General features: G+C 46.0%; 1 protein-coding gene across 1 annotated transcript; it reads right to left on the bottom strand.

Annotated features, from left to right (window-relative positions):
• Window positions 1–674: 674 nt before the first annotated feature.
• On the bottom strand, window positions 675–17,836 carry LOC144595123 (sperm axonemal maintenance protein CFAP97D1-like). The gene is made up of 5 exons (XM_078402200.1): window positions 17,665–17,836; window positions 10,299–10,379; window positions 5,745–5,863; window positions 3,504–3,696; window positions 675–1,120 (listed from the first exon to the last, which is right to left on the bottom strand). Exons 1-5 carry the CDS (start codon window positions 17,755–17,757, stop codon window positions 1,034–1,036), a joined length of 573 nt encoding a protein of 190 aa, XP_078258326.1. The 5' UTR covers window positions 17,758–17,836; the 3' UTR covers window positions 675–1,033.
• Window positions 17,837–19,295: the final 1,459 nt, after the last annotated feature.

The raw sequence follows: 19,295 nt of genomic DNA, 5'->3' as shown, positions 1-19,295 counted from the left end.
TCTAAGGTTCGGAACAGCTACTTTCTTACATAGTTTAGTTTAGTTTAGAGATATAGTGTGGAAACAGGCCCTTCTGCCTACCGAGTCCTTGCCGATTAGCGATCCTCGCACACTAACGCTATCCTACACACACTGAGGCCAATTCACAATTTTTTACCAAGCCAATTAGCCTACAAGCCTGCAAGTTTTTGGAGTGTGGGAGGAAATGGAGCACCCGGAGAAAACCCATGTGGTCATAGGGAGAACATATAAACTCTGTACAGACAGCACCCATAGTCAGGTTTGAACCCGGGTCTTTGACACTGTAAGGCTGCAACTCCACTGCTGCACCACCATGCCGCTGTAGTTCTAAACTAAACTGTACTAAACTTTCCTACAACTATCAGATTCTTGAGCCAATTTACTCAACCCTGATCCTACTTTGACAACAGAAGACTACTGCACACAGCTTGCACTACTGTGGGGTTTTTTCCCTAATTATATGTTTTTTGTTGTTTCTCTTTTAGAATGTTATGTGCATTGTATAGATTTTACGTATAACTGTTTTTGTGTGTTTGTCTATGTACCTGTGCTACTGCAGTGAGATATCACTGTACCTGTATATCATCATACTCATGCATATAACAATAAATTTGCACTTTAACTTGAACAGTTTTCAATTTCATGGCTCTGAATCATAAAAAGCAACAACTTTATTTCACTACAGCTTCCTATAAACACATGGACATACATTGCATTGACACCATTTTTTTCAAACCCAGCACTCTTGCTCTGAGGATATGCATCAATATCAATGGAAATTAGAGAAAGCATGAATGAGGTGTGGCTGATCTCAGTTATCTGTTACTGAAACCAGCCCACACAAAGTAGCGACAGATGCATTTATGATCTAAATAATCTGCTGAAAGGAAGTTTGTGGTTGATGAGAAGACTGATGTTTATGCAAAATCAATTAATAAGAGACAAAACTGGTACTGAGTTTCATGTTGAGCCGGTTCAGAAGACTGAATATTGCCCCTTGCCCTGCTGTCCTTCACGTTGATCTTCTCACTTGTACGTTCTCGTTCTTGCTCTTTTCAGATTTTTTTGCTGATTTAACCTTCCTAGCTTTTGATTTGGGCTGGCAAATTGGAAAATGAGGATTAGAAAATAACTCATGAACGAGAATTCAAACCATCACAAAAACCTAACCCAATTCACCTCGAAAGATGGACAAACACACTTATCCTGTTGCAAACTAAACATGAATTTCAGCACGTTCATTAAAAGGAGAGCATTCATTTCTCTAGCAACCTTGTCCTAAAGCTTTTTCAGGCCAATGGAGCCTTTTTGAAGTGTTTGTGTTAAATGTGATATCGGAGTTAATCTGGGAACACAAAGATTTCAGAAACATTGAAACAATGTCAAGATAAAGAGATCACTTGGGATAACTTCCCCATTTTTCAGAAACTCCACTTTGGATCATGTTGCAACTTGACAAAACTTCGATTGGGCCACATTTGGAGTATTGTTTGCAATTCTGGTCATACCATTACAGGAATGATGTGGAGGGTTTGAAGAGGATCACCAGGATGCTGCCTGGATTAGAGGTTATCAACTGTAAGGAAATAATGGACAAACTTGCATTGTTTACTCTGAAGTGTTGGAGGCTGAAGGGTAACCTGATAGAAGTGTATACAATTATCTGAGGCGTAGACAGGGCTGATATTCCCAGGGTGAAAATGACAAGTACTAGAGAGCACCACTTTAAGATGAGAGGGAAGAAAATTTAAAGGAGGTTTGCTAGGCAGGTTTTATTACACAGAAAGTGGAGTGGTGGTGGGGGGGGGGGGGGCATTGGGGGGGGGGGGGAGGAGGAGGAGGAGGAGGAGGTGATGTCTGAACCTCACTGTGAGGGGATATTGTGAAAGCAGCTACCATAGCAATGTTTAAGATGAATAGTCTCATGAATAGGCAGGGACTAGAGGGATATGGATGTGCAGGTAGATTAGTTTAGTTAATTTAGTTTATTGTCACGTGCACAGTGGCACAGTGAAAAGCTTTTGTTGCATACTATCCAGTCAGCAGAAAGACAATACATGATTACAATCGAGCCATTTGCGATACGATAGAACTTTATTTATCCCAGGAGGGAAATTGATCTACCAACAGTCATAAAACACAAGATACATCTATATACTAAAACTCTCGTTTGTTTGTTCCTGAACTACAGCCTAAACGGTACACGATAGCACGACAATTTTAGGCCCACCTTACTCACCGTCGTCCCTTTGGTGCTAATGGAAGAAGTTTCATTGAAATTGGTGTTATATTTTTTAAGTTATTCACATTTTAAAGGTTAAATCTATCTAGGGAAGGAGGGGGGAGGGAGGAGGGAGGGAGGAAGGAGTGATGGGGGGGAGGGAGGGTAAGGGGGGTTGAGGGGGATGGAGTGGGTGGAGGGGAAGGGGGGGAGGGGTTGGGGGAGGGGGGAGGAGAGGGTGCTGCACCAATACAGGAGAGGTTTGGGCCCAACGGGTCCACTTGGTCTAGTAAAACATGAAATTAAAGTGACGACTGGAAAGGGATGTACAAAGATTGGAGGGGGGGGGGGGGAGGGGAAGGGGAGTCAGTTTACCCCACGACAGAAGGGGAGGAGTTGTACAGTTTGATAGCTACAGGGAAGAAAGATATCCTGTGGCATTCTGTGCTGCATCTTTGTATATACAGTGTATAGATAAGATTAGATTGGTGTCACGGTCGGCAAATTGACCAATTTCCCTTCTGGGATAAATAAAGTTTTTAGATTTATTTGTTTTTTAGATTTAGAGATACAGCGCGGAAACAGGCCCTTCGGCCCACCGGGTCCGCGCCGCCCAGCGATCCCCGCACATTAACACTATCCTACACACACTAGGGACAATTTTTACATTTACCCAGTCAATTAACCTACATACCTGTACGTCTTTGGAGTGTGGGAGGAAACCGAAGATCTCGGAGAAAACCCACGCAGGTCACGGGGAAAACGTACAAACTCCGTACAGATGGCGCCCGTAGAAATCGAACCTGAGTCTCCAGCGCTGCATTCGTTGTAAGGCAGCAACTCTACCGCTGCACCACCGTGCCGCCCATGAAGTTCTATCGTATCGTATCGCAAATGGCTCGATAAATAAAGTTCTTATCGAATCAAATAGGTGTGGTGGGCAGAAAGGGCAGCTTGTTCAATGCTGTACTTTCTATCTTCTAAGTAGGCAGCTGAAAGCATGGCTGCCAGCAACAGGAATCCAGGAACATAAGGGACCAGGAACAACATTGCAGATTGCAGATTTGTCAGGGTATTGCAGCCTCAGGATATAAGAATTTTTGGACAGTTTAACGTGGATTAAACCGGCCTGTTGATATGCGGATATCAAGTGGAGATGGAAGGCAGGCTCCAGTGCCGTGACAGTGCGGCAGGCCTGATGTTGTGTCACACAGGGCAGCTGGGAGCAATGCTGGTGTTCCTTTAGGACTGAGGGTGTTACCTGTAGTCTCTGCACAGTGTACCAGCCACGGGGATAGCGAGTAATGTTGTTCTCGTATTTCTCCGATTTATACCAGTCCTCAAGCCATTTGAGGTGGTTGTACTGTGGCTCGACCTGCTTGAGGCGCTCCTGCATAGCCTGGTTCTCACGAGTGACTCTTTGCATCTCCCGTTGCCGCTTTTCCCTGTTCAAACTAATTCCAAAAGGAGTTCAGCAGTTTAAGAAACTTTGCATTCAACCAGATCACTGTGCCCACCCTCAGGTCATCCATCATCCATAATTCCTATTGGAAATATTTTGTCTCCCTTCTTAAAAGCAGGTTAACTATCAGCCAATTAAATGTGTGCAGCAATGCCCAGGGTTTACACAACATATTTCCAGACAATTACTACATGAGCAACCACAACACCAAGTTGCACACAATAAACCCCAATGAGATGAACAACCAGCAGAGGAAATGTACACGGGGCATTGGAGAAAGCCTCGATCTTATTTTAAAATAGTCTGATAGCCTCGTGGGGCGACCCACGATGTGGCGGTCGATGAGGTTGCGGGGGGAACTGCCGTGAGGAGGGGGAGAACAAAGGACTCGCTTTGGGGGGAGGGGGAAGACAAAGGACCTCATGGGGGAGCCGCCGTGGGGGAGGGGGCAAAGGAGGACCCAATGTTGGGAGACCACCATGAGGGGGGGGGGAGGGGAAGAACAAAAGAGGACCTGGCTTGGGGGAGGGAGGGAGGGAGGGGGGGGGAAACAAAGGAGGAGCCCGCGTGGGATACATTGTAACTTTGTCAGCACCGTTTAAGTGGTGACTATTTGCATACCTTGGCTATGCAAGCAAAAAATTTCACTGTGCCTTGTGACATGTGACAATAAAGTATTCCATTCCAAAATGTTTTACCCTCACTGCCCCTCTAGCAGCAGTGCTCACTGCATAAAGACTCTCTGACAGTTTAGTGCTACCTCGGAACAACCCCTACATTTAAAGGTTCAAAGGTCAGTTTATTGTCACGCGTGCCAATGAAGGTACAGTGAGACCCGAATTACCATACAGCCATACTAAAAAAATCAACAAGACACACAACATAAAAGTTAACATAAACATCCACCGCAGCTGATTCCCCACATTTGTCACTGTGATGGAAGACAATAAAGCCTAATCTACTTCCTTTTTATTCTCCCGTGGTCGGGGCAGTCGAACCACCCGCAGTTGGGGCGATCGAAGCTCCCGCTGCATGGAGCTCCCGAAGTTGGTCTCTAACCAGGGACTGTGAGCTCCACGATGTTAAAGTGCACAGGCTGCTGCGGTTGGAGCTCCAAGTTCGATCCCCGACAGGGGTCACCAGCTCCCGCAGTTGGAGCACCCGTAGTCTGTCTCCAGCAGAGGCCACCAGTTCCACGATGTTAGGCCGCAGTGCAGACAGAGATACGATATGGAAAAAAATCGCATCTCCTTTGAGGTAAGAGATTAAAAAAGGTTTCCCCCAACCCCCCACATAAAACAATCTAAAGAATACAATAGACAATAGGTGCAGGAGGAGGTCATTCGGCCCTTTGAGCCAGCACCGCCATTCAATGTGATGATGGCTGATCATTCTCAATCAGTAACCCGTTCCTGCCTTCTCCCCATACCCCCTATCCTTAAGAGCTCTATCTAGCTCTCTCTTGAATGCATTCAGAGCATTCAGAGAACACTAAAACATAAATTTAACACATACTAAAAAACAACAAAGAAGGAAGAGACGAGACAGGCTGTTGGCAAGGCGGGCATTGCAGGCACCACCCAGTGTTTTTTTAGTGCTTATTAGCAGTGCTTATTTCATACTGTCTCCCACATTGCATTCGGCCTTTAGTCCACAGTGCAGCACTCTCTCAGAACTATCCTTCCCACTATGTGGTGCTCCTTCAGTAATTTTGCGAGGATGGATGCTGAACCTGTATAAATCTCTGATCTAACAACTGGATCACCAGGCACTGTTCCGAATGCATTGCCTTTGGAAAGATATTGCAGCCTGGGAAAGAGTGTGGAGAAGGTTTACTGGAATGGTCCCAGAGTGTGGGACTTGTTCCACACAGAGACTGGAAAAGCTAGAATATCACTCTGTGGAATAGGGCATTAATGGAGCAGTACAACAATTTCCCAGCGCAAGGACTGAGGATGAAACAGGAAAAACTGCAGGCACTAACTTGTATTTGAATAATCATTTTGAATGTCAGACCACACAGGCCAGATGGAAACACACCTTTTTGGCTTGTGTGCATTTTTGTTGTCAACTCGCCCAGTGGTCCTCATGATTGTTGACATCTTTTCCATCAGCTTCTTGTTATTTCGTTCTATGTTGGAGAGATGCTCATCCTCAAGCTGTGATTAAATGCAAAACAGTAATCAACACACTTAACCAAATTGCCAGGTCTGAATACACAAACATTAATGCAACAAGATACAATTGCCTGCCAGGAAGCAGCTGAAGCTTGTGGGAGCTTGTTGAAAAAGGGGAGATCCCCCTCCCTCCCCCCTTCCCCCCTCCCTCCCACATCCCTCCACCTTCCCCCCTCCCCCCCCTTCCCTCCGCTCCTCCCTCCACACCTCCCTCCCCCCCTCCCTCCCCGCCTCCCGGTTACAATGGAAACCCTACGAGGACGGGCCCAACGGGGAAAGAGGGGTACTGGGAAAACGGGTGGTCCCCCTCCCTCCCCCCTTCCCCCTCCCTCCCCCCTACCCCCTCCCTCCCCCTTCCCCCTCCCCCCTCCACACCTCCCTCCTCCCTTCCCTCCCCCCCACTCCCCTCCGGGTTACAATGGAAACCCTACGAGGACGGGCCCAACGGGGAAAGAGGGGTACTGGGAAAAGGGGACGTCCCCCTCCCTCCCCTCTCCCTTCCCCCCTCATCATATCATCATATATATACAGCCGGAAACAGGCCTTTTCGGCCCTCCAAGTCCGTGCCGCCCAGCGATCCCCGTACATTAACACTATCCTATACCCACTAGGGACAATTTTTTTTTTAACATTTTACCCAGCCAATTAACCTACATACCTGTACGTCTTTGGAGTGTGGGAGGAAACCGAAGATCTCGGAGAAAACCCACGCAGGTCACGGGGAGAACGTACAAACTCCTTACAGTGCAGCACCCGTAGTCAGGATCGAACCTGAGTCTCCGGCGCTGCATTCGCTGTAAAGCAGCAACTCTACCGCTGCGCTACCGTGCCCCCCCCCCTTCCCCCTCACAAAACCAAAGAAAATGGCATCAAAGTTGATTCGCACGTTTCAGGGCCTCAAGCCCTACAATGGGTTTACTTACAGCGACTGACAGAGAAAGGCAGTCCTGGGGAGAGCTGCACTGTTGGAGAGGCAATACTGAGGGAGTGTCGCAATCATGATCATAAGTGATGGGAGTAGAATTAGGCCATTTGGCCCATCAAGTCTACTCCTTCATTCAATCATATCTGATCTATCTCTCCCCATTCATGCCTTCTCCCCACAACCTCTGACACCCACACTAATCAAGAATCTTATCTATCTCTGCCTTAAATATATCCACTGAATTTGCCTCTACAGCCTGCTGTGGCAAAGAATTCCACAGATTCATGACCACAATGTGGGAGTGGCAGTGCTGAGGGTACACCACACTATAGGAAGGGTAATACTTAGGGAGTGCTGCACTGCGGGAGGGGAGTACGGAGGGATTACTGCACTGTGCGAGGAACAGTGCTGAGGAGGGAGCATCAGACTGGATGAAGGACCCCCGCAATACGGGAGGGGAAGTACTGAGGGAGTGCTGCATTGTAGGAGGGACAGTGCTGTGGGAGTAGCACACCGTGGGAGGGGCAGTACTGAGGAAGTGCTGCACGAGAGAAGTACTAAGGTGTGCCGAACTGTGGGAGGGTTAGTGCTGACGGAGCATTGCACTGTGGGAGGGACAATCCGAGGCAGCATCGTACTTTGGAAGGATGGCACTCAGGGAATGGTGTACTATGGGAGAAGCCGTAGTGAGGAGGTGATGTACTGTGGAAGAAGTAGTACTAAGGGAGTGCTGCACTGTGGGAGGGGCAGCATTGAGGGAGTGTCGGCGGGAGGGGAAGTACTGAGGATGTGCCACATGTTGGAGGGGCAGAGCTGGGGGAAGAGCCACACAGCGAAAAGCATAGAAGTGCTGAGGAGGTGCTTCTTTGTCGGAGGCACCTTCTTTAGGCAAAAAATGTTCTTATGAAAGGTCATTGACTTTTATCGTTCACAAATCGTAAGAAAATCACATTGCTGCCTTTAGTTGTGCACAAATTAACAGTTTGGTTTGCTTCATCATAATAACAACTGTACTTCAAGCATCCCCTTGGCTGCAAACACAAAGGACTTTCTGAAGAGGGGGTGGACTACATTTTGCCCAGAGGAAGACACCTGACCCGAAGCTTGGACTGTCCATTTCCAGTCAATGGGTCATGCAGATGCTGAGTGTCTGAGGTTCTCCAGCAGATTGTTTGTTGCTCCAGATTACAGCATCTGCAGTCTCTTGTTTCTCCCACCTTTCATTAATCACTGTTGGAGGGAACGATTCAACAGCACGTTTCCCCTATGGCCAGTTCAACTTTAGAATTTGCTTCAGGGAAAAAGTTCAGCTGAACCCATTGCTGTTATGGTGGAAGTTGAAATAATTTCTATCCATTTGCCAGTAAGACATCCCCTCTGACCATGCACCACTGTTTGAGTGCTGCACTCCGTTTCAGCCTCGAGTCAGTCTAACCCACTGCACACCCCAACATTCCTTGTTTCTCCTCAACCTGCCCCACCAGTTGGCTTTTCAGCTGAGGTAATGAGGTGCCAGCGGATGAGTTTCTGCCTTACAGTACCAGAGACCCAGGTTCGATCCTGACTACAGGTGCTGTCTGTATGGAGTTTGTACCGTCTCCCCGTGACCACGTGGGTTTTCCTTTGGAGCTCTGGTTTCCTACTACACTCCAAAGACGTACAGGGTTGTAAGTTAATTGGCTTCGGTAAAAATTGTAAATTGTTCCTACTGCGCAGTGTGTGCTCGTGTGACAGGGATCGCTGGTTGGCATGGATTCGGTGGGCAAAAGGACCTGTTTCCACATTGTTTCTCTAAACTAAACTAGACTAAACTGAAATAAAATTGGAGCATTCCATTCGGTCATAAGGCCATTTGGCCCATTAAGTCTACTCCGCCATTCAATCGTGTCTGATCTATCTTTCTCTCCTCATCTCATTCTTCTGCTTTCTCCCCACAACCTCTGACACCTATACTAATGAAAAATGCAGATTCATTTTTTTGGGAATCCTGCACGACCACTCCCAGGTCCCTTTGCACCTCCGATTTCTGAATTTTCACCCCATTTCGAAAATTGTCGACGCCTTTACTCCTACTACCAAAAATGCACGACTCTACGTTTTGCTACACCAAATTCCATATTTCCTATTTCTGAAGTAAACAGGACTCCCTGCATTTTAAGAACAATAAATGAAGGCAACACAGTATGGCAGCAATAGAGCAGCTGTCTCACAGCTCGAGAGATCCGGGTTCGATCCTAACTGCAGGTACAGAATTTGTACGTCCTCCATGTGGCCGTGTGAGTTTTCTCCCAAATGCTCTGGATTAGTTTAGTTTAGTTTATTATTAATTTTAATTAAAAGCTTTTTTGTTGCACACTATCCAGTCAAAGAAAAGACTATACATAATTACAATCAAGCCGTGCAAAGTATACAGATTTCCTCCCACATTCCAAAGATATGCAGATTTGTAGCGTCTGTATAGGTTGCGACAGTGAGCTGACATGGACCTAGTGTGCGGGTGAACAATTTCATGGACTCAGTGGGACGAGTTTGCACTCTATCTCTAAACTAAACGAAAAGACATTTTTAACATTTTCCATTCCATATTTACACGCACATCACAGTAATTTCCAAACAACATTTCACTCATGCCTGCCATTGTAGCGATAAACAGCAGCGTGATATAATATGGACCTGGCCTCTGAGATAACTGGGGGTTTGTTGGTATCAGTTCTGCACCATTTCCCAGTGTCACTCAATGTCATTATGGTTTTTCTTAACACAGGCAGACTAGAAATCAGCTGGGACAGTACTTCCGGCAGACATCGTGAGCCGGGGCAACAACAGTGGAGACACAAGGCACGCGGCAAATGTGACGATAACACTTCTGTACATAAATAAATAGACTTTGCAACTCATAAACAATACAATTAATTTACTCTCTGCTAGCGTTTCTGCCTCACATCAACCTCCTTCCATCCGTCCCCTGCCCCCCCTACTATGTACATCCACACTCCTCCGAAACCCTCTGCTCTTTACTGCCGTCCTCCCGGAGGGTGGGGAGGGGGAATTCGACATTTTTCCTGCTGCCCCAGGAATAAATGTCCTTCTGAAGTCCCAGTTGGATTTATCAAAGGCTGCCAGTGTTCATTCTCTCCTCCTTATTACCCCAGGCCAATCATTCCAGCTGGTGGCTTCAGGTAATTATTTTAGCACGGGAGTAACCTCCTGCCCGCTTCATCCCCATTTTGCATATTTCCCTGGGTTTCTGTTAAGGTATTTTTCATTGCAATTACCCTGGGAGATGCCCTGACACGGAGACATAGAAAACTGCACGATCCTGGGTATGGGGAGAAGGCAGGAACGAGGTACTGATTGTGAATGATCAGCCATGATCACATTGAATGGCGGTGCTGGCTCGAAGGGACGAATGGCCTACTCCTGCACCTATTGTCTATAAAATAACCAAACCATGGAGAAGACAAGAAACTGACATGGCAAGGAAAACGTTACCTTAAGCTTCTTAAATTTCAGTTGAAGATGCGAGAAGGTTTCAGGAGCATTGTTGTCAACTGATGGTTTGGCAGCTTGTACCTATGAGAGAATTTGACTGATAAATTGTCGAGAATATTTTAGCAATGAGTAGAACTAATATTTAAAATCAGGAAGACACTTATATTTAAAAAAATTAAATATAAATATTTACTCCGAGCACTATTCATTTCCCTTGAAGCTGCCAGATATTCAGTGGGATCCGGGCAGATTGATTACTTAACCTCTCTTATCCACCTTGATGCTGTGACCCTAACATTCTTATCCAACAAAGGTGAATCTGTCTCGGTTTTGTAATATTAATGTAACCTTCTCCATCATGTTTTGCTTCGGGATGCTGTTGCTGTAGAGCAGATGGCCTAAGGTTCTGTTTCAGTGCAGTGGTTTTGATATTATTCCATGCAAGTTTAGTTTAGGTTAGTTTATTGTCACATGTTCTGAGGTACAGTGCAAATCTTTTTTGTTGCGTGCTTTCCAGTCAGCGGAAAGATTATACGTGATTATAATCAAGTTCACAGCTTACAGATATAGGATAAAGGGAATAACGTTTATTGTAAGATAACGTCCAGTAAAATCCAATTAAAGGGTCTCCAGTGAGATAGATGGCAGCTCAGGACTGCTCGCTAACTGGTGATAGGGTGGTTTAGTTGCCTGATAACAGCTGAGAATAAACGGTATCTGAATCTGGAGGTATGCGCGTTCGCACTTCTGTACCTCTTGCCTCTGAGGGGAGAAGAGGGAGTGGCCGGGGTTAGACTGGTGAGTTGATTATGCTAGTGGTCTTGCCGAGGTAGCGTGTGGATTACGTGCATTAACTAACAACTCAACGATGATTACGATGGTCTCACTCAACAGGTCAGTGGATTCACTGTTGGTTGCACGGGAGCCTCTGTGAGAGTAGTAGAGCTGCACACTGCTACATCCCCAATGGATCTAACTGTGCTGTACTGATGCACCCCTGCTAACACTGGCCTCCTGAACATGTCATGCAAGTGTGCTGCACCTCGGGCTTTCTTCACGCTCCCGTCCAAGGCTGCGAGATGCCGTACCTGATTTGCTGCTTTGTAAAATAGATCTTCTGGAGTCAGTATCAGCCCAGGCCCTACAGCATCAATTACATACAGCACCAATGGCCATTTGTCAATCTGTTTGAAAACTCTCTAATTAGTTCCATTCCCTCGCTCTTTCTTCATACCTTGCAGCGTTTCCTTCTAATTCATATTCAATTCCCTTTCACGACAAATCTCTCTCTCCAAACTCCTGTCATAGTATTATACAGCATAGAACAGTCTCCATCCCACTGAGTCTGTGCCAACCATTATTCATTCACGCTTCCCCACATTTCCAACAACTCCCCCGAGATTCTGTCACTCGCTTACACACAAGGGGCAATTTACCGCAGCCAACTAACCTATCAACCTGCATGTCCTTGGGATGTAGGAGGAAGCTAGAGTTTCCATGGGAAATCCATGCAAGCTCCACACAGACAGCACCAGTAGTCGGGGTTGCTGTAGCTGAGAGGCAGTACCTTTCCCAACTGCGTCACTGAATCACTTCATTTCCCCGTTGGTTCTTTCGGGTCACCTTTGCTCCGTGGACATTGATCATCAGTGCTTCAATGCATGCAAACATTTTGTATTGTGTGCTCCCATCTCAAATCTCCTCTGGAGATGATAAGATCATAAGTGATATGAGGAGAATTAGGCCATTCGGCCCATCAAGTCTACTCCGCCATTCAATCATGACTGATTTATCTCTCCCTCCTAACCTCGGAGGAAAACGCTGAAACCGGAGGATTGGAAACGACTGAATCTACCAATGTTGGATACTGTTGAATCTGCCCCAACCCAGATCTTGGGATTAGTTGCTGTCAACTAACTTTGGATCTTTGAGAATTAGAGTGAACAGGAAGTAAACTGCATATATCGATGTTCCATTGTTACTCCACGAACACAAAGCTTGACCAAACAGACTTGAGCGATGTAATCAATATCAAGAGACTGTTGTCATGGAGTTTTCACCTTGAGACTAATCTAATCCTTCAGATTACAGCAATAATTATATGGTCCAATACACACTGTATTTAGTGGCACCCCAGTTATCCTGAGTCCCTTAACAATATTGTCACAGATCCCAAAGCATTTGCTATCCCAACAATCTTGTTGTGAATGCTCATAAAAGAACGTAACGTGTGGCTTTGTATCCTACTCCTTAAAATATTAAATGTCCTGGTGTTTTCAATGTCACTGGCTTCTGCTTTGCAGGACCCAATCACTCATCCAGGTGCACTGATCTACATATGTCCTCAGCCTAATAAATCCTACAACCCCCCCCCCCCCCCCCTCCTTTTCCATATTTGTTTAATCCAGCACCATGATCCCCCAAGATCTCTACCGTTCTCCGATTCTGCCTTTTGGACATCTCTGACTGCCATTAGTCAACCACAGGCAGCGGTGCCTTCATGTGTGTGAGTTCTAAACACTACAATTCCCCCCAAATGAACATTCTCCATCTCTCTACCCATCTCCCCTCCTTTTAAGACAGTCCACACACCCAGGGGACTGCCCAAAGGAGAAGGGTACACTCAGATCATTGAATGAGCATTATCCAGCATCTCCTTAAATGTCAAAAAAGAGAGACACAAAATAATGGCGTAACTCAGCAGGACAGGCAGCATTTCTGGAGAGAAGGAATAGGTGACATTTCGCGTCGAGACCCTTATTCTAGTCTGAAGAAGAATCTTGACCCGAAACATCAGCCATTCTTTCCTTCCAGAGATGCTGCCTGTCCCGCTGAATTACTCTAGCATTTTGTGTCTATCTTTGGTTTAACCCAGCATCTGCAATTCCTTCCTATTCCTTAATTGCCAAGTTGGGAATTGCTTCTCTGATGGAACGAGGTGCATTAAAGAGAGTATATAAACACGTTGTTATTGTAAGGATCCTTTTGAGGCTCTCATCCTTTGCTGCATGATTTCCGAGCTCAACCATGTGTGATTCAAGGAAAGAAACAAGGAAATTCCTCCGATCTGACTAACTGGGCCGCTGCAACACATTCATTTCATGAAATGGTCAGATTCTTCCAGACGTTTCTTTCACATAAATAAAGCAAAGAATTGGAGGTGATTCTTTGATGCAAGCATCCACTATAAACAATTAAAAGAGCACATCCACCTCTTCAAGCAGACAGAGGGAGAGGCTGGAGCTCATGGACATATCATGAAACTGAAGCTCTTAACTTGTTAATTGCACTCATGTTCTGCCAATGTTTACATGGGCTGTGAACCATACCATCAACCTGATTCAACAATTACACAGCTTTCCACCAACATATGGACTTCATTTAATGTCCCAATATATGTAGCACTCCACAAGAAATGCCGTTATTCATCTTACCCTATCTATTCCCAAACACTTCATGGTTCCGTGAAACATCCTGCTGGTTCCATAAATAGTGTTACCTTCACTTGTCATCTGTCCAACAAGGACATGAAGTGCAAAATCACAAGTTTTGTCACTGGAAATCAGCACCTCAAACTAAAACTGCAGCACAAAATCAGTCCCAGAACCATATTTCCAGGCATCGTTGAGTTTCCAATAAATCCCAACACCTGTTTCCTACACCAGGCCTGGAAAATTCTTCATTTGCTATATTTCTCCAGCCCTTTTGAAACTTTCTGCTGAATGTGGTTCCAATGCCATTATAAGCAGTGCGTCTGAGATCACAGCAACTCACTGCAAAAAAAAATTCTTATCTTCCCTTTTGGCTCTCGTCTAAACATGTAAATTCCGTGCCCCTCTGAACTTAAAGCCATCTTCCACTGGAAATAGTTTATTGGGTAAAATTGGTTAATGAGCATCTAGGAGTAATTTTTCCAGTAGTTGGAGTCATTCTTTACACAAAGGAAGATGGTTGTGCTTGTTGAGGGTCAATCAACCCAGACCAAGGATGTTGCTGCAGGAATTCCTCAGGACAGTGTCCGAGGCCCAACCATCTTCTGATGCTTCATCAGTCACAAAGTCAGTATGACGAACCTTTGCTGTTTATTGCTGAATGTTCAATTCCACTCACAACTCCTCAGCTAATGGTTGCAGGTGCTGGACCTGGAGCAGCTTATGCCTGAATGCAGCTGATCTAGACAATGTTCTTCAAAGTGGTGATCATGGGATATTTCTCATCCACTGGAGATTAGTGGAGCTTTTGCCTCGTATCACCCAAATGATGGCATCCCTAATAGTGTGGTAGTTTTCCCTTGTTACACTGGAAGTATTGTCCTGTCTGACAGCATCAGTCTGCTCGTGTTACACTGGATGTACAGGCCTTTCTGACAGAGTAGCCGCATTGCCGCACATTGCTGCACTGGTGGGTAAGGCAAGGCAGCGCCTTTACCACCTTAGACAGTTGAGGAAATTCAGAGTGTCTCTGCGGATCCTTCAATGCTTCTACTCTGGGGCTGTAGAGAGCATCCTGTCCGGCAACATCACAATCTGGTTTGGGAACAGCTCTGCCTAGGATAGGAAGGCCCTGCAGAGAGTAGTGCTTTCGGCAGAACGCACCATGGCAACTACATTCGCCCCCCTGCAGGACCTATACATCAGGAGGTGCAGATCAAGAGCAAACAAAATTACGAGGGTCCCCTGCTACCCCAGCAACAGACTGTCCCAGCTGCCACGGTCAGGCAAACACCTCCGCTGTCATGCTGTGAAAATGGAGAGGATGAGACGGGGTTTCTTCCCACAGGCCATCAGGACTGTTAACTATTATAACTCCAGGGACTAAATTTTATTTTCTGTATTAATTTTAATTTATATGCTGTAATTGTAAAAAAAAATTGCACAATCCGCAGGCATTGCCACTTTCATTTTACTGCACATCGTGTATGTGTATGTGCCAAATAAACTTGACTTGACTTGACTTGACTTGATCCCAGTGTTACACTGGATGTACAGACTTGTTTGACAGAGCAGCGCTAACCCAGTTACACTGGATGTACAGGCCTTTCAAAACAGAGCAGCAGTGATCCCAGTGAATTTCTTTGACAGACTGGAAGTGTAGGATCCCAGTGTTACACTAGATGTACATCATTGTCTAACAGTCTAGCAGTCCCCCAGTCTTACACTGGATGTACTGGCCTGTATGACAGTAGCACTATCACAGTGTAACACTGGATGTATAGGACTGTCTGACAGAGCAGCATTATCCCAGTGTTCCACTGGAAGTACAGACCTAATTCCAAGCTTGGGTCTCTTGAATAGGATTTGAATCCACGACTTTCCATGAAATGTAGTCAAGTCAAGTCAAGTCAATTTTATTTGTATAGCACATTTAAAAACAACCCACGTTGACCAAAGTGCTGTACATCTGATTAGGTACTAAGGAAAAAAAATGAAACATACAGTAGCATGCAGACAGTTCACAGCGCCTCCTCAATGAGCCTCAAACGCTAGGGAGTAGAAATAGGTTTTGAGCCTGGACTTAAAGGAGTCGATGGAGGGGGCAGTTCTGATGGGGAGAGGGATGCTGTTCCACAGTCTAGGAGCTGCAACCGCAAAAGCGTAGTCACCCCTGAGCTTAAGACTCCCCCCCTCCCGGCCCCCCTCCTGCCCGCTACACTTGGACTATTTATGTGAAAGTGAGGAACAAAAATTCTAACTATTTTTATCTGAGCACAAAAGGTGGTGGAAAAATATCTCAGGGAGTCCTCCCTGACTGGGGGACATAAGCCTCACATGGCCTTAAAGGAAGCTCGATGCTCTGTTACACATTTATCAATTGCTCTAGTAGGGACTGTCTCCTTAATATCTCTGCAGCCAATTTTTTTAGTGAAGTTATTCATTAGCTTGGGTCTATTGTCGAATAATTACATGATAAGCAGTGCAATGTTAATTATATTATGATGAATTGAACAATTGTCCCATTAACCAAAGCATCAAAGGGAAACAGGTTATTGAAAAGTTATTTAAGATAGTTATTGAATGAAGTAACTATTAGCACCAGTTCCAACTGTGTCATGAAGTAATCTGATTGATAGATTGACCTTAAAACCACTGGCTTCTGGCTTAAAACCAGTTCCTTCAATAAAAGAGAAGCAAAGACGGACCTACTAACCAGGTAAAACACAAAAGCTGGAGGAACTCAGTGGATCAGGCAAAATCTGTGGAGGGAATGGACAGGTGATGTTTCAGATTGGGACCCTTCTTCAGATTAACCAAGAATCATTCGCAACCTCACCATATTCCAAAGCATTTCAAGTACTTTTGATGTGCAGGTACTGTTGTAATGCAGAAACCAGTATATTTAATTCCATCGTTAGATGCCGGGAATGTTGCCTGGGCTATCGGTCATTCAAGGACCGATCATCATCTTCTGTTGATGCTGATGCGGAAAGACGTGTGGAGTGGGCGGGATTCCGGAGGAGATCAGGCTGGCAATAGGCAACAACTCATCAATGCTCAGCTCTTCACTCCTGCATCTCTCTCCCACTTCCACCTCTGTCCTCGGCCTCCTCTTGATTTCACAGTCACCTCAAGGAGCAGCACCTCATCCTTCCATTGACGCATTACAACCTCTGCACATTTACAAACCCCCCCCCCATTGTTTCTTCCCCCACAGGCTGAATGACCTGCAGTGTATTTTCGGGCAGTTTCGATTGTTTTCTTATTTTCTCACAACCAGCCTCTGATCATTTTTTTCACTCCAGCTCTCCACTCTGTTACACACATTCCCCTTTGTTCTCTCCTTCTCCCTCCACCCCGACCCCCTCCCCCAGCCCCCCCCCCCATTTATCTGTAACTCTGAATTTACCTGACCTCTTAACATTTCCCCAGTTCTGCCTGAAGATAAGTTGGAAACCTTTCTCCTCCCCTCGACATGCTGAGTATTCCAGAATTTTGCTCCTATTTTAGATTTCCAATATTATTGAGACACAAGGAACTGCAGGTGCTGGAATCTCCAGTAAAAAACACAAAGTGTTGGAGTAACTCGGCGGGCCAGGCAGGGTCTGTGGACGAAATGGGCAGACGAGGTTGGCAGTGTGAATGGTCCCAACCCGAAGCGTTGCCTAGCCATTCCCTCCGCAGATGCTGCCTGTCCCGCTGAGTTACTCCAGCTTGTGTCTACCCTCCGCAGATGCTGCCTGTCCCCGCTGAGTTCCCCTAGCACTTTGCGTTTTATTCCAGTATTATTATTATTATTGCGCTGTTATTTCACTGTTACTTGCTCAGTGAAATGAACAGATTTCTTCAGGCATCAGGAGAAAGTTGGCAAGGTTTCACCAGGGGGGGCGGGTCAGCGTTGATGCCCTTGTGTCCCTCTCTCCTTGCCCTACCTTGCGCCGATGCTCCAGGTAACTGGCGTGGTCCCACTTCTGCTGCAGGTACTTGTTCCCACAGGGGAGGACGGGCTGGTAGGAGCGGTGCATGACAGGGGGCGCGCTGCAGGCAGGCGCTGGATGGATGCTCTCTGCAGGCTTCGGATGCTGAGCTCCTGTGTGCCCGGGCTCAGTGTTTGCACCGGATCATGTGCCAGTTGCTATGACAAGGAGCCCGATCGCTGCAACAAGAAGTCTTTTGTTCCACAGAGCCTGAGACAACAGTGCTCCTACATCGCGTTCAGCCATCGGCCTTCTCTTAATTCACGACATGACCTTCTTGCACGAGTGCGGGAGCGCCGAGGCTGGAGAATTCATCGGTGCAGGCTCTGATTTATTTTGAACATTTTCAGCCCCTCTAGTTTCCCTCTCCCCTGACTCTCTGGCTGAAGAAGGGTCTCGACCCGAAACGTCACATATTTATTTTCTCCAGAGATGCTACCGACCCGCTGAGTTACTCCAACATTTTGAGTCTATCTTCGATGTAAAGCAGCATCTGCAGTTCCTTCCTAGACATTTTCACAAGTTATAGGAGTAGAATTAGGCCATTTGGTCCATCGAGTCTACTCCGCCATTCAATCATGGCTGATCTCTGCCTCCTAATCCTATTTTCCTGCCTTCTCCCTATAACCCTTGACACCCGTTCTAATCAAGAATTTGTCTATCTCTGCCTTAAAAATATCCACTGACTTGGCCTCCACAGCCCTCTCTGGCAATGAGTTCCACAGATTAACTACCCTCTGATTAAAGAAGTTCCTCCTTGCCTCCTTTCTCAAAGAGCGCCCTTAATTCTGAGGCTTTGGCCTCTCGACCTAGACACTCCCACCAGTGGAAACATCCTTTCCCTTTATGCTTTTTATTATTCTGTAAGTTTCAATGGGGTCCCCCCGCAACCTTCTAAACTCCAGTGAGTAGAGGCCCAGTGCTGTCAAATGCTCATTACATGCTAACCCACTGATTCCTGGAATCATTCTTGAAAAACCTCCTCTGGACCCTCTCCATACCCAGCACATTCTTCCTCGGATATGGGGCATTACATCTCTGTTTTTGTATTCCAGTCCTCTTGATATAAATGCTTGCATTGAATTTGCCTTCCTTACTACCATTTCGACTTGCAAATTAACTTTTTGGGAGTCCTGCACCAGTTTTCCCAAGTCTCTTTACACCTCCGTTTTCTAGATTCTCTCCCCATTTAGAAAATAATCTACGCCTTTATTCTTATTACCAAAATGCATGACTCCACACTTTGCTATACTGAATTTCATCTGCCACTTCTCTGCGCACTCTCCTAACCTATCCAAGTCCTTCTGCAGAGTCCTTGCTTCCTCTACACTGCCTGTCCCTTCACCTATCTGAGCATCATCTGCAAACATGACCACAAAGCCTTCAATCCCCTTATCCAAATCATGAAATATACGTGAAATATAGCAGCCCCAGCACCGACCCTTGCGGAACTCCACTAGTCACTGGCAGCCAACCTGAAAAAGCGCCTTTTATTGCAACTCTTTGCCTTCTGCCATCCAGCCAACCCGCTATCTGTGCTGATATCTTCCCTTTAATACCATGGTCTCTCATCTTCCCTCGCAGCC

This window comes from Rhinoraja longicauda, chromosome 7, assembly GCF_053455715.1.
Source record: "Rhinoraja longicauda isolate Sanriku21f chromosome 7, sRhiLon1.1, whole genome shotgun sequence".
In the NCBI taxonomy this organism is placed as follows: domain Eukaryota; kingdom Metazoa; phylum Chordata; class Chondrichthyes; order Rajiformes; family Arhynchobatidae; genus Rhinoraja; species Rhinoraja longicauda.
The sequence above is the reverse complement of the archived record's forward strand: the minus strand, read 5'-3'. Positions and strand labels throughout refer to the sequence as shown.

Excerpts from the sequence above, each read along its gene's own strand:
- LOC144595123 (XM_078402200.1), bottom strand. The coding sequence starts at position 17,757 with ATGCACCGCTCCTACCAGCCCGTCCTCCCCTGTGGGAACAAGTACCTG. Across the intron at positions 10,380-17,664 it reads ACCTGGAGCATCGGCGCAAG|GTACAAGCTGCCAAACCATC; the intron begins GTAGGGCAAGGA and ends ATTCTCTCATAG. Across the intron at positions 3,697-5,744 it reads AATGCACACAAGCCAAAAAG|TTTGAACAGGGAAAAGCGGC; the intron begins GTGTGTTTCCAT and ends TTTTGGAATTAG.